This window comes from Apostichopus japonicus, chromosome 11, assembly GCF_037975245.1.
Source record: "Apostichopus japonicus isolate 1M-3 chromosome 11, ASM3797524v1, whole genome shotgun sequence".
NCBI lineage: Eukaryota > Metazoa > Echinodermata > Holothuroidea > Aspidochirotida > Stichopodidae > Apostichopus > Apostichopus japonicus.
In genome coordinates, this window is record NC_092571.1 from 7,355,891 (window position 1) to 7,371,674 (window position 15,784).

At 36.1% G+C, this 15,784-nt stretch overlaps 2 protein-coding genes across 2 annotated transcripts; both read right to left on the reverse strand.

Moving 5' to 3' along the window:
* Positions 1-1,656: 1,656 nt before the first annotated feature.
* On the reverse strand, positions 1,657-7,566 carry LOC139976182 (uncharacterized). The gene is made up of 4 exons (XM_071984695.1): positions 7,300-7,566; positions 6,172-6,457; positions 5,528-5,779; positions 1,657-3,701 (listed from the first exon to the last, which is right to left on the reverse strand). Exons 2-4 carry the CDS (start codon positions 6,452-6,454, stop codon positions 2,218-2,220), a joined length of 2,019 nt encoding a protein of 672 aa, XP_071840796.1. The 5' UTR covers positions 6,455-6,457; positions 7,300-7,566; the 3' UTR covers positions 1,657-2,217.
* A 416-nt stretch (positions 7,567-7,982) lies between these two features.
* On the reverse strand, positions 7,983-13,625 carry LOC139976183 (uncharacterized). Its single transcript, XM_071984696.1, has 2 exons — positions 13,319-13,625; positions 7,983-12,497 (listed from the first exon to the last, which is right to left on the reverse strand). Exon 2 carries the CDS (start codon positions 12,348-12,350, stop codon positions 11,421-11,423), a length of 930 nt encoding a protein of 309 aa, XP_071840797.1. The 5' UTR covers positions 12,351-12,497; positions 13,319-13,625; the 3' UTR covers positions 7,983-11,420.
* Positions 13,626-15,784: the final 2,159 nt, after the last annotated feature.

Consider the following 15,784-nt stretch of genomic DNA (forward strand, 5'->3'; position numbering starts at 1 on the left):
GACGTGTTTCCCCCACACTTTTTTTCAAAATAGCAATATGCCCTCATGGCAAATAAAATGTGCCCCTTCAATGAAGAACTTTTGGATATCTTAAGCCTTTGTTAATTCTAAATAGAGTCACGTGCACCATAATAGTATTGATAGCATACTAACACATATATATATATTTAAGTGATATGGCTGGCGTGTATCGGTTTATAGCATAACGAGTGGTGTTTGTGGAATGATAAAGTGCCCTTCTGTTGTTCTACCCTCCCCCCCCCCCCATTTTTGGAAGCTTCCTACCACCCTGCTTCACGGACAGTGATTATAATTTTCCCACGTCTCCAGCAGCATATACTATATTTCGAAAGGCAGTCGCTTCTTTCAGATATTTTCTCCTACATGTTGCCTTACAGTTTTAATTAGTTATGGAATCAATAGTACTACGCAGTATCAATGCACTGCTCAGCTGTTTCAATCGTCTCCGAAAGACCGTGCAATAAAAGCTAGTCAACGTTTTTGTGTTACATTTGTACAGCACTTTGTAGAATAAATTATATATAAAGTTATTTAAAAACTGGCTGCATTTTTCACAAAAATATTTGGTACTTTGAATAATTGTATAGCCAAAAATTCACCCAACTGATTATACGCATTCAAGCAGAACGTTACACCTCAATAGTCTCAAAAACAAAACCGCCAACGTAAGCATTTTGTAATTCTGTAAAGGAAAATCGTAAATATAGTTAAACTTGAGGATAACAAACAGGTTTTGATCGCAGATTGAACACTGCGACTCGATTTTGAGGAAACAAACAAAATACCTTTAACGTTTTGGCGAAGTTTCGATTAACCCCCACTATGGATTATAATTGGGTAGCAACACGTATTTTGCTTGTGACAACTTCAACCATTCCCATTTGTTTTGTAAAAAAACATTGCGGATAGACTCATTCATTTCTCCCCCACACACTATCGTATTGAGTTGTAAGTTGCAAAAAGCTGTTAGGATTAGATGTTTCTCTTCAAAATGAATGCGTTTCTTTCACGTCAGAAAGAAGAAAGTCTCTTGTTACTTTTAGTTGACAAAAGGTCACAAATTGTTGGTTGTCTTTACATTGGTTTTAATGTCTTAAGTAGAAACTAATTAGTTACGTCTGATAGCATTACAATTTGTTAATCAGCTTTATGCGACCACGGTAATTGACTCCATCGTTATTTTGCCTACACTTTGAAGCTTTGATACTACTAATTAAGTGTAAGTAACCCGGATAAGGTAGGACACATATGGTTCTGGTCAATAAAAGGACTTGTTAGAGCGAAATCGTTCGAAATATAACTGCTATTAAACTGATAACAGAGAAAATATTACTTGGCATGGTTTTCTATTAAAGTAAGCTATATTTATTAATAGTGACCCAACCGGACACTAAATCCTTAGATTTAGAGTCTACAGTCTCAATTCCGCAATAATCGAACTGGAGTAAAACTAACATTTGCATAATCCTTCAACACACCTATCTGTCATCGTCTTCTGGAATGGGGGGGGGGGCGTATTAGTAAATTGAAAGAGGAGGGATTGAAACTGGTTTTCAAATGGAGAGAAACAGAGGGCGCATATGATAATGTCGTGTGTCTTGTGTCAATGAAAGTGAAAGTGAAACGCAAGTATACAATGATTGATAACAGGATGTCAAACTTTCGGTGATTTATTCAATCTTCCTCAACCAAAATAAATTTGGACTCAAGATAAATAACTTGCATGTGGTGATAAGTAACAGTTATTCTATTGTACGTTGTATATATATATATATATATATATATATGTGTGTGTGTGTGTGTATATATTTAAATATATACCTATTTCTGAGTGAGGGAAGTTAAATTAATGAAAAGATACATACGGAAAACTCTAACACTCTTTTATATATTGTACCAATGAAAATGGCGTACTTTGAAAGAAATTAACTTATGCAACGGATCGTAAGTAATAGGTTATATGCAAATGGTTGCAATCTTTACTAGGGATTAATTAAGCCTAAAGTAGTACGCCAATCTTGAGGTGGTAATTTCCCTGGCAGGGAGAAAAAGCAAAGTTTATGTCACACGCTTAACCAATTGAAAGTAAAAAAACCCATGTTGAAGAGTATTGTTTCCAGCATTTTGACTATACTGTGTTGTGTTGGACAATGATCAGTATTTCGAACATCATCTGTTGGATATCATGAACTTTCTTTACGGTGGAAGTCTGAAGTTGACTACGTCACCATTAGAAAAGCAAATAAGCGCCTTTTCTCGATATCGGCATACTCCAACAGGTACACTACCAGAAGGACACTGCCCTTCCCAACACGAAGTGAAAGTTCCTTCTTCATCCATATCGAACGTACCGACGTTGAGAGAGATAGGTTGGTCTGTTGCAGCGATGGTTTGCCATATTAGCAACCACTTCTTACTGCTCGAGTAAACGACAAGGGGCTGCATACCTTTGGGATGAATTAAGCTCTTCACTTTCTTCAAACGAATCGGATTTGGAGAAAAAATCCTGCTGGCTTGATCATTTTTAAGCAGCGTCACTGTTTGGGTTTGAGAATCGATCACTATAAACATTGCTTCTCTGTAGGCAATGTCAAGAAAGCCGCTTACACAATTGCCAAGCTCACCACCACAGTCCAATGTGCGACGGGGCTTAGTTTCATCAATCTGGTATTCATACAGCATGTGGCAGTTACTAAACGAGACCAGGTATTCACTGCAACATTCATCGTATGGCCGATGGGCATTAATTCCTATGATATGTGAGTCATCTCGTGGACATTCAATATTGATTGTTTTGTGCGATTTGACTCCTTCTTGAGGTTGTCCAGCACAGTTCATTTTGCTCATTATCAACTCAATCATGATTATCTTCTTTCCCGACGCCATTAGCATATACTTGCGTCCGTCTATGGGTATGCATCGGTGCGACATGACCAGCTTGGTGGAGGAACTGTCCGTTATTGAATAGTCCCAAAAAAATGTGTCCAATTGTTTGGGATCAGTGCAAATCAAGCGGATACGGCCATAACTTTGTCTTTCGTCGAATACACGAACAAATTGGTCAGGAGCTTGTCGTATCCAGTTAGCACCCACAGCCCAACCTTTTATCATTCTACCAATGGTGAAAGATGATGCTTCCGATGTCGAAATGAATAATAGTTTCTTGTATTCTGCAGAAACTGTGGGTTCTTCGGTCAAACTGTTAATTCTTTGTTTTAAACTGTTCAAAGTATTCCATACCTCGGAGCTTTTTCCGGCATAAACATAAATCGAATCAAGTTTTTCCTTGAGATCGACTGCCTTGCCTTTCAAAACGTTGCTGGTGCGATCCATTTTGTCTTTCTCTGCCAACCGATGTTGGTCTATCACCCTTAAATTCGCCAACAGATCGTTTGTTATCTTCCCACATATCTTGTTGTAACTTTGGACTACTTCCTCCTGTAGTTTATTGTAATAGTTGTCCATGTCTTTACACCTATCGCTTTCTGCCACGATGTTGTCGATTTGTTTTCCCAATTCTTTTGCGTGACTCTTGTATTCGGAACATTCGATGGTACCATGTCCTTTGTGAGCGTCCGCAAGACATCTTAGGCATATGCATTCAGCACAGTCTTCACAGAAAAATTCAATGTGATGTGCTTCATGTCTCTTACATAATTCTGTGTAGTCACATGGACCATCTGTCAAAGATAAATCAATGTATGAATCTTAAGCCATTTCATAATTCCATGGATGACTAAAGATTGTGAAATATAACTGCAGACGATAGTATCATAGTAACCATCGAAAAAAAAGCAACTGCTGGAACAGACTGCAAGGTACGCTTACTAAAACACCAAACTGGGATGATCCCAAAAGGGTGGTTGCTCCCAAGCAAGATTGAACTAAAGAGGTGCCATTGAAAAGCCATTGAATACCCCTGTATAATAGATTACAGCTATCCCGAATGAAATATAGTAGTGTAAAAGATTCTTTCACTGTTATTTGCAAAATGAATGGCATATTGATTGTTCAGTTGCATGCCCTGTGGGATATCATGATTAGGCAATCTTGTGTTTGTTTGAAATTCAGGTATTCTTTCATGCTCGTATCAAAGCAGGAGCCTTTTCCCTTCGTAGGTTTTAATTTTTGTTGAATTTTGTCTGTTATGACCGGGTCAAGCTTCGCCTTCTACGTTAATTTTATTTTTACTCAGTTTTCTTATTTTTCATTGTGTCTGTCCTTACGTCAAATTAAAGCCAGATACGGGGCTTACAGAATCACTTATAAGTGAGGGCATGTATATGGAGATTCTTGTTTTGATACATAGCTCCACTCTTATACAACAGTACAGTTATGGGAGTTTTATTTCATTCTCATCATAACATGGGAGGATCAAGTTCATGTCATAAAAATCGCAAATGACTCTTTTATTTAATGGGTATTCACATGGCGTTTCCTAGAAAAGCAATACGTCCAATTTGTATCCGTGTATAACGTAACATTCACTGCCAACTTGCAAATTGTTACTCTGCAAATCCCGTGCAATTATCACAAAACTATTTGTCATTAGGTAAGATATTCAAAGGCAAAACACATAGGCGGATGAACTATAGCAGTTATTAATTTTAAAACAAGAGGAAATGTATAGAGACTTGCTATGGACAGATGCCATCCAAAACTAATGTCTTGAGTTATATTTGCATTATTAATGCTGGGGTGTTTGGCTTGATAATTACATATGTGCTAACAAGATCGACGAAAATATAACTTAGTGATAATGAATCTTTCTGTGTTAGGAATATTGAGTCTTGGTTAAGACATTAGCAATGTACAATACAAACGGTTTCGGGACGTATCGGCAAAAAACAGTAAACAACTATTGCAGGACAACACCATTCTCTTAAGACCTGTTGATGATGTTTGTTTAAGACTTATTAAAGAAACTTTAAGCTATGATGTAATAAATTATTAAGATTTGCAATTTTCACTTCGCAATGTAATACCTCATTTATCTCATGTAACATGCAGCGGGCTTTCGTTGATTTGTTATTGCCAACCGCTTGTCTTACCAACAAAATCACCTCGACTTTTGAAACTCTTATGATAAAACTTGATAACATTATGCCAGAAATTAAGGTTACTAAGTCTGCAAAAAAGTCCCAATTGTGTTAATTGTATGCACATGCCATGGCTTTCACATAAATCACATGAAACTTCGGTTCAATACTCGAGTAATAACACTAGTTTACCAACACTATTTGCGGATTCTTATGAAATTCATAATGTATAAGAGAATCGGTTTAAGATTTAATCGATGTCCCATTTTTGTCTTGTTTGTGAAACTTGCAGAACATTGTCTGATCAAGGTTGAACAATTTCGGTCAAGTAGGTCATCGGAAGCAGCATCTTCTATTCAGAGACAAACTTCCAACTTTGAAGACTACATTTATTTCATATGTTTACACAAAACTATATACAAACAATTCATCAGCCAATAAGGAACAAAAAACAAATTCATGGTTACCTGGTTTCGTTGATGTCGAATCATTATCTACACACGGAAAGTTTTTCGCCGCCGCGATGTTCTTGGTATCGTCGATATTTTTGCGCAATGCTTTGACGTGACTCGGATGTCTGGAACATTCGATGGTGTCATGTCCTTTGTGAACCTCTGCAAGACATTGTAGACATATGCATTCAGCACAAACTTTACAGAAGAGGTCGATGGGATTTGTTTCATGTGTCTTACATACTTCTGTGTAGTCACATGCACCATCTGTCAAAGAGAAATCAATGTATGAATCTTAAGCCATTTCATAGTTCCACTAAAATACTAAACTGTTTGGTTGGTTGGTTGCTCCAAAGCAAGATTTCAACTAAAGTATAGTGCCTATGCAAACGCTATTGACTACCCCGTTTAACAGGGAACAGCTATCCCGAAAGTAAAATAGTAGGGTCAAAGATTGTTTGACTTTTATTATGCAAGTGAATTGCATATTGAGTGTTCAGTTGCATGCTCTGAGGGATATCATGGCTAAGCAATCTTGTATTTGTTTGATATGCTGCAGGCATTCTTGCTTTCTTTATTTATTCCATGTGTGTACACAAAAAAAAGAGACAAACACTTCATCAACGAATAAGAAACAAAATAAATTTATGTCAGGTTACCTGTTTTTGTTGATGTCGAATAATTATCTCGATAGGCGATCAATAGGTTAGCAGGTTTCGTCCATTTATGGTCTGTTAGCAAATCGATCAACAGTTTCATGGTTTGTTTTTCCTGTTTCATTATAGTGTCGTGTCCAGTCTTTACACCTTTTTCAGTAAATCTCTCGATTCTCCGAACCAATTGCTCAACATCTGCATTCGAAAGTTCCTCGTTCTTCTGTACAAGAGACTGAATATACTCATAGATGGCACGAAGCTCACTATAGTTAGATGACGTGGCCATTTTCTGGAAGGAAAATTAATATTTATTAACTAGAGTATGAATACAGTGCCCATATTTTCCAAAAAAAATCATTAAACAAGTAGTAGAGACCGATGTCGATTCTGATTGGCTACTTGCGACGATCTAACTATAGTTAAGACCGACTGTAGTGAACTACGGGTTCCCTGTTATTATCATTCCTGAGTTGAAAGTCACCCCCCCCCCCACCGCGCCCTCCTGCCACCCTGGCGATGACCAGGCACGGAAACATGTTTGCAAATAACTGCATTATTTTCATATATATCGTCTAGATTTCAGAAAGGGGAAGTTAGGCAACTTGGAAGGTTCTAGCAAGTTATTGGGCAATCAACTTGATGTTATAGCGCAATAGGCTGAGTAAGCAGTTCATTTTACTGTAAGTAACACGTAAAATGAAAATGTACCTATCCAAGCCGAAAACCTAACTAAAAAATGCTTCCATGTGTCCCTGGATACTTGTATTGCTACTGTTTTACATGGAATGCTATGGGAGTTTGTACATAAAGTTACAGTATGCACAAGTATTGTTGAATAAAATGTAAGACACTTTAAACTTAACTAATTTTGACATAACCGAACCCTGTAGTTGTTGCAACTAAAACTCTGGTGGGACAGAATGTTGCATGCAATCATGTGAATCTTTTGCCTTTATCGGACCTAACCACATATAGTCAAATAAAATTCTATTTCAGCTACATATAGTCAAAGTATGACTCTGTTCTTATTACTGTATACTGGTTTATTTGGATAACACACTGTTTATATGATCACGTTACACTTTGTGTTCAAAGTATTCCATATAACTGTTAGTGAATATTATCACTCACCTCTTACGACTCACGTAGTGGATTGATGTCGAATTACCTCTTTCCAACTCTGAGCCAGTCACCTGGAATTGGCATCAAATATATCTGAATATAGTGTAAAAAGATTCTCGTAATCCTTTGACACTACGAAGAGCTTTGGTTGTTTTCGTGCACTGTACAACGTAATCTGATGGCAAAAGTTGTATGTTCCTGTTCTTATATGCTGGTGGTTTGTTGTAGTAATATGGAGGGTATTGTAGTATGGGGAATACTGTTGATATCGTAATATTTCGGGATTTTCTTTAGACGCATAGCGTTACTCTATATATATATATATATATATATATAAGGAAATTCTTTGTTCCTGTGTTGAAACCTATCGAACCGTGTTCGCCAATGCAAGCACTCAATGAAATCGTATAACCGCTAACAAATCCGTTCATATCGGTCTACAAGTGCAAGTTCAAATAGTGTTTCCCATATGATGTATGGTGTAATTAATAAAACTGAGGAATGATGGCATATGTTGGACACTAGGGAAAATAATGCTGTATAACCAGGGTGATGTTATGGAACATAACAACTCTATGGTTTAACACAACAAGTGACCAGTTAGTGTGAAAAGAAGAGAAAAAATAGTGACTTTATTCACGATAACACACTAGAAAAAGATGCTGTTTAATAAAGTAAGCGACCAGTTGATGTTAAAAGAAGAGAAAAAATGGGTTCACTTTATTCACGATAACACACACAAATATAAGTATATACACATCATATGTTTATATAACAGGTATTGGTATTGCTATACTGTCGAATTATGAATCAGCATAGTGGTTAGTCTTTTGTGAAAAGCTTGCAAACGATTATTTGATTTAAAATGTGGAAGGACGTTTGTGCCAGATGTTAAAACAAATTGTTATTAAAGCTGTGATTTACCATGTACAGTTTAATGGCGGGTAAACATGGAAAATAACGTGATTTGTTGTTACACAAATGGATAACATCAGCTAACACACTAGGTAGCATTGTCATTACAATACTTGAATACAATCCCAACAATGTTGTACTAGTGAATATCTGTAATCTTTAACAGGTTATATTGCAGGTTTAACTGATTTGTTGAAAACCTTCTAGGTTTCATTGAAATTAGTTTGATCAATACATTCTGTAAAATTTGAAGAGGATTTAAGAAACATTGCATGATGTACCATCAATTTCAATTGCAGATAAGATAGTTGAGAATAAACAAATGAAATTTAGAGTAAATTTGAATTGCTTTTTTCATTTGGAAGGGTGTGTCTAATATGATCGTAGAGAAAATCAATGTACTTAAATTAACGTTGACATAGATCATTAATACGTTGCTTCGATGATAAATTTTCATCAATAATCAATCCTAAGTATTTTGCCAAATGTAATTTAAAAATTACAATACCGTCAAATTAAAAACTATAGTAACATGAATAACATCTTAAGCGCATGAACAATTGTCTAGCTAGTTTTGCTAATGTGTAAAGTTAATTAGCTTGCATCAAACCAATCCTTAAGTTGCCTCAGAGCCAAGTTGACCTTCTTAATTCAACCGGCACAACATATTTGTATCATCAGCAAAATGGCGAGTGGAACATGTGATATAATAAAAGTACATAAAGTCTCATGTGAATAATAATAATAATAATAATAACCAGCAGTTATTTTTACGACGTTTAATTAAGGGACCATAAATGGCTTATGGATTACAACTTACTCGTCGGGTGGCTTCCAATTCAATATGTTATCTCAAATTTGGAATCTTTCCAATTTACGAAGTCATTTCAGAAGGGAAAACCGTATTGAATGTTCACTGTATCAAAGGCTTTGAATTCTTTCAATTCCAGGTATAATCATAAAACACTATTACCCTTCTCCAAAGTATACTGTAAATTTTAATAATTTATAATAAAGCAAGGCTGGTTGAGTGACCCTCCCTAAATCCAAACAAAACACTTAGAAATACAAAACATCATTTGTGTTTCAAAAAATGTTCACAACCTTTTCTCTATGTCACTTTCAAGAAGCTTATGAATGAAAGGAAGCCCACTTGTAAATTTGAAACTTTCCGGCAAAGTTGTTTAACCCCTTCTGAACAAATGGAATAACTGTTGATAATGTGAGAACATTATGATTAATCTAAGAAAAAAAGAATCTTTGAAGATATGGACCAATACAGGGGCTATAGCACATGGGAGACGGAATTGTAATAAACTTAACAGGAATACCGTCAAAACCTGGAGCCTTTCCACGTTTTAATCTATCAATAAGCTTGATTATTTTTTGTATGGGTGATGATAACTTTAAACTGTTGCCTTGTCCATTGTACTGTTTTAGGATTGTTTGTGAATATCTTTATAATTTTACATTTTTTTAACTATTTTGTATACCGTTTGTATACTGTTTGCGAGTATTCAAACATTATCCTTAAATAAACTTTTTAACAGCTCAAATCAACAAATAAATATTCTTGCTTGTGGTCAATGTTGTCTTCTAATTGCTCTATATTATATTTATATACTTATATAAGTACTTAAGCAAATCATTAACATCATTACAAACAAAATGTTTAATGCGCCTCTAAGTCGCATTAAAACAACAGAAAATCCATGGTTTTAAACAGCAGTTGTTAATACTGGACTTGCAGGGCAAGACTGTCATTGCGCAGGAAGGTGATTTGGCTTGTGATCGAATAACGTCACGCTGCGCGCGCGTGTCTAAAAGTTTCCGCTGCGATATGATTATGACTGTTGTGTTTATGTTGTAGAAATACACTAAATTCATTAGTTACCTATATCGTATGCATGTACACGTATATAGCTTGATATGGACACATACAAGTCTTGAATGCCTGGTCATACTATTATTACGACAAGGAAACAATCACTCGTTTACTCGTGATGTCAATAACCAAAAAGATAGCAGCCTTTGGTGCTCATGATTGTTCAAATCCGGTAGGTTATGGCTTGTGTTAGTTTAACATTGTCATTTTGGGTTGGTGGTTTCACTAGTCACATTACATATTTCAATCATTTTGAGGAATGTCAGTGCGTTATGAAGTGTACATAATTATACTTATAAATCGAAGAATCGTTGTGTATTAATGATAAAGATAAAATAGTAGCTTCAGAGAGTTTAACAAGTCCCTATGTAAATTTGTTCAAATTTGACCACCCACTCCCCCAAATATCCAAAAATATCGAAGAAGGCATATTCACACACCCCTTTTATTGGTTAAACTTTATTTCGCTTTCCTTGCACAGTGCGTTAAGTTAAGACCAGTTTAAGCATTGGTTACTACACAGTTCATGCACGGAGATTAATTCACCCATAACTATAATCTACAATAAATATCTTGTTTGCATAGTTTGTGAATGTGAACTCATTATAGGTTGTTTGTATTAAAGTAAATTTAAATACCTATTTATTGTTTTGAATCACGTTCCATCTCATCGTATTTATGATATTACTACTTCACATTCCATCTCATCATGTTCATGATATTACTACTTATTATTATGATTTTACACCAAAGACAGAAGTAATAATAAGAGTATAGTAAAACGATGATCGTTTCTAGTTAGAACGAATGCAGGGGATCATGTATAAAAAACATAAGGATGACTAACAACCCAATCAATTCATATTTATAATAACGTTGGAAGTTTACTGTCATTGGTATATCAGTATGTGTATTTATGTTCTGTTTTGTATAATTCTAAATGTTTTTATTACAAGAAGAAAAAATAATCCGCGTTCAAGGAAACGTTTATTAAGATGCCTTTTCTTAATCGTCTATTAAGATCTCGATTCTAACATGCACACGTGAGTTCAACCAAGCATAACCCAAGACGATTGCCTCGATTGCCTTGATCTTCCAAGCTATGCTCATGGTAAAAGAACAATCCTACATATTGGAAGTCAATGGCATATATATATAGCCGTGTATCATTTTCAGTCCAGACATTTCCGAGTTTTGCCTATATATTGAAATCGAAGGTTGTATCAAAGTTGTTCTTCTTCGGACGTTGTCATACTCGATAAATTTTAAAAACCGAATCTCTTTAGTGACACATGAAAGCACATCACTGCCAAAATATTCACATAGATCTCTAAAACTGAAACAATTTGATTGAATGGTTTTTGAAGCTGACAAAACCAGTGTTACCTAATCGTGCAAGACTTATTGGCTCGTCGCCATCACTGAATTGAGAAGAAGATACGGAGAATTTAATAAGTTCCCCTGTATGTTTGTACGTAGAAATCATCCAAACTTTTGATCTTTCCTGACCAACCCATAGAACCATCCACATCGATCCTGTCCAAATCACTGAAACAGGGCGTTGACAGGACTTATGTTTAACAGGTATGAGCGATCCACATGCTTTGGTGGTGATATCGGATACCAACAGTCTGACGTGATCAAATTCGCGGTGGATAATGGCAATGACATCGCCGGACGATGCAATGGACGTGACGAGTGATAGTTCCTCCCGCGGTTTGATTTCCTTGACCACTTCTCCCGTTACCAAGCAACCTCTTATTTCATTCTGAACGCCGATAGAAATCAACAGGTCAAATTTTAACTTGCTGCCGGAAGAGTAATGCGCGTTGATACAAGAAATCCAAGAACCTGTAATAACGTCGTCAACCTTCAAGGAAGAAATTGACTCAATGGAGTCATACATTTGACCCCGAAAATGGAACCTCACCAAGAAGACTCTCCTTCCGACAGCAAATGCTACAACGTTGGTCTCCTTGTCTCGTATTGTCACATTTGCCATAACCACGGGAGCCGTTTTATCGTAGGTTCTCACCAGGTATTGCCAAAGCATCCCATGCAAGTCTTGAGGGTCCTTACAAACAAGACGAACACATCCGTTCTCGATCCTTTCGTCATAAATATGGATCAACTGATTCGGCAGGATCATGACACTGCCAATCAGTTTGTTTATATTAACAGGTTGTCCTTTACTTTGGACAGAATGCGTAAGACCCGGGTTCTTTCTCTGTACGACTGGTTCAGATGTCTGTTTTTCCATGTTGGAATAATAATCTATGTTGATTGTTGGGCGTCAGTTCTAATCTTTGTTGGAAACTCTCTCTCTTGTAGTCCGAATAATCGTATTGCTGATACAGTGCAGGCGCATCTGGCGTCATATAGAACATATGTTCATGCATTAGCCACTCTATATAAAACAGAATAGAACGCAAAAGGAACGATCAAGCGTATCAATGCAACCCTACGATTTACAGAGGTAAAATATTCGTGATTTGATAATTATTCCCCTGAGAGATTGTAGGATAAAATCATTTGAAAAAAAAATAAACACTTAAGATTTCACTTGCATGAAACCACGTTTTCAAAATACAGTTTGGAACTTGCTCTTAATTTAAGGACAAATATTAGGTAATGAAAGAATCCCAAAATTAAAGAAATCGTGTGGTTTAGAAAGAATGATTAATGAAAAGTTAACATGTTTACTCTATGTAATATTATTCAATACTTTATGATTAATTTTAGCTAGGATATTAAAATATTGGAGTTTAAGTTAATATTACATAAATATGTTATAATTACTCCAGGGAACACTATAGAGTGAAAGGTCTAGCACAGGGTTTCCCTAACTTTATCCCCCAACGAACCCCCTGTGGATGTCAGAGTTGTCCACGAACCCCCAACTTTTCGAGACACGATATGAGCCAGTATAATTCTATAATACGTATAACAGTGCTTCGTAAAAGATCAAGTTCATAGTGTAATATTGCAATGAAAAATACAAAGAGGGTTTTTCCATATAGGTACGACGTTTGTACATCACTAAATTAAATGATATGTCATACTTAAGTACAAAAAGTTTGTTTTGACTTTCAGAAACGTCTCACGAACCCCCCTGGGATGGACTCGCGCACCCCAAGGGGGTTAATACACCCCAAATAGGGAACCCCTGGTCTAGAGTAGAACGTTTTACATACAACACTGCATTATATTCTACTTTGATTACATTACCTCAGAAAATACTTTCACTTAACGTGCAAATGTCACCACTGCTCACCATGCATCTGTGTGTGGTGTCCTAAGAAGCTGAAACGGTACATCTCGTCCATTACTTCTTCGACACGAAAACGAAACAACCGATACTTGTCAAGTTATAGAGCTGGTTACACAATGTTCCAACCACAACACACAATGCTTCGGTGTATATCGTGATAATATGCCGTCTTTGCACACCAGAAGCAAAACTGTTTACGTTGATTTTACATTCAACATCGCAGAGGCAAAGGGCAATGACAAATATATGGTGTGTGCTTAACACTCCATCACTCGCTTTGCTTTATGCTTTATGGCGTTGTATCAACAAAGTGCTTCAGTTATGATAAAATTGCTCCGTGTCATAAACATGTACGAATGCAAACATCAAAACAGAAGAAAATTTATGATTCTGCGTTAAAGGAGAATGTACACATTTTGATATGTCAATATCAACCGGTTCCGGAAAACGAATTTTTATGTTAACTCCCTCATCGGAAAACGTTGCATTTGCTATTCCGTACTATCAGGCGGGCGTTTAAGTACGTGATACAATGTGTGATTTCAATTAAATTTAATAAACATTGTATGTGATTATTACACAAAATGAATTATCTTGATAGCATAAAACTTAAAACGGCTACCACTCTTTATAGTCAATCATAACATTTGGGTAATATGCCCTCGATAACAGTTATTCAAAGCCAATTTATAGGCATTCACACACCAGTAGAATCACTGAGGTCGAGTGGTACGGACTTTGGTTCGTGACACAAGATCCGGGGTTTGATTCTTACTTTCGCCCGATGAGTCCAAAGAGGACGAAACCGGGCGTAAAGTGGAATTTTTCTGGTGTGTTGTTCTTTATTCATTTACTATATATATGTATATGTATATATATATATATATATATATTATATATATGAAGAATCATATATATATATATATATGTATATATATATATAGATATATATATATATATATATATATATATATATATATATATATTTACATACATATGTGTGCACTACCCCTCAGTGGACTAATTCCTGCTAAAGGACCATTAAGCCTTGTGTGGTTTGGGTTACTCTTGGGTTACGCTAAGTAAGTGATAATTAATATGTTATTCCCAATACTAACATACCAGGCTTTGTTTTATTCTCCCTTAAGTGTAGTGAGTTATGTCACACTCTGTAATCTCTGGTGGAATAAGTTAAAGATGTGGGAAGACAGTTTGTCTACCTCCTGGAGGATTGGTAGCCTAGTCTAGTTGTACTTAGTTTCCCTTATTAGAGCTATGTTTAGATCACATGATGCAATGCTACACTATTACTAGTTGCCATGGTTATAGGATTAGCCGAATTTCTGCAAACCTTTATGTTTGAAGAGAGTTGTAGCAATATGTAAGTATTCATATTGACTATTTTGTGAATCCATACACTATTGTTGTTGTTTTCTTAGAATATTTGGGTAGTACCATGTATTTAGCCCTATGAGTCTCACCCTTCACTGGTACAGACTCCATCTGACCATATACAGCAGATGGGCTAGGTTACATAGTCTCCGTTTTATAGCCTGCTCTTAGTCCCAAGGGACGCTTAGGTACCTGCAGCCTAACAAGAGGTGTCAGTTCCCATAGCAACCTGTGGTCTAAGTCAGTAGAGATTCATGGGTTGAATTAAATAGTTAGTATGCTACTGTTGTTGCTATTATTACTAGCTGAGGGATTTTCCCAGTAGTACATTATTTATACTTGTAGACTCCATGTAAGTCATAGAGGGTGTACAGATTTTAGAGTTAATCACTCGCCTCTATTAGGATATGTTCGTAGTGGAAATAGTGCAACCAGTTTCTAGTTAAATATATATTACACTACGACACATAAGATTACACTGCTATGCCAGATAGGGATAATCAGTTTCACTTACTTTTGGAGCACTGTGTTATCGCTGTATGAGTAATATAGGCAGGTAGATGTATATTTAGCATCCAGTTGTTGTCTCGGAAGGTTCACTTGATTTTAATACTTAATAGTTGTTGTCATGCCAACCAGGTATGATGAGATGCACCATATGTTTTACTTTGTATGAGGTGATCAGGTTGACATTTGTGTATAATATTTCACTATTGTTGTGTCACCCTTACTGATTATCTTTGTTGTATATTATTGCATATTTTCATGCTTTTTTTAATTCCTTATTAATTTTTTTGATTACTGTGAGAGATCGTGAACCCCTTGCCTCTTGTTTAGTTCATTTGTAATGTGTTGGCAATGCATGGTGACAATTCACCAAGACACTCCAAGCTGCCAGACACAGTCAACCACCAGCTGTTACTGGACATTCTCGAGAAGTGCTTTGGAGTTCACGGGTTAGCTAGAAAATGGGTACCGTCGTATTTATCTGAGAGACAATTCGCTGTTTGTATCAACAAATCACTTTCTAC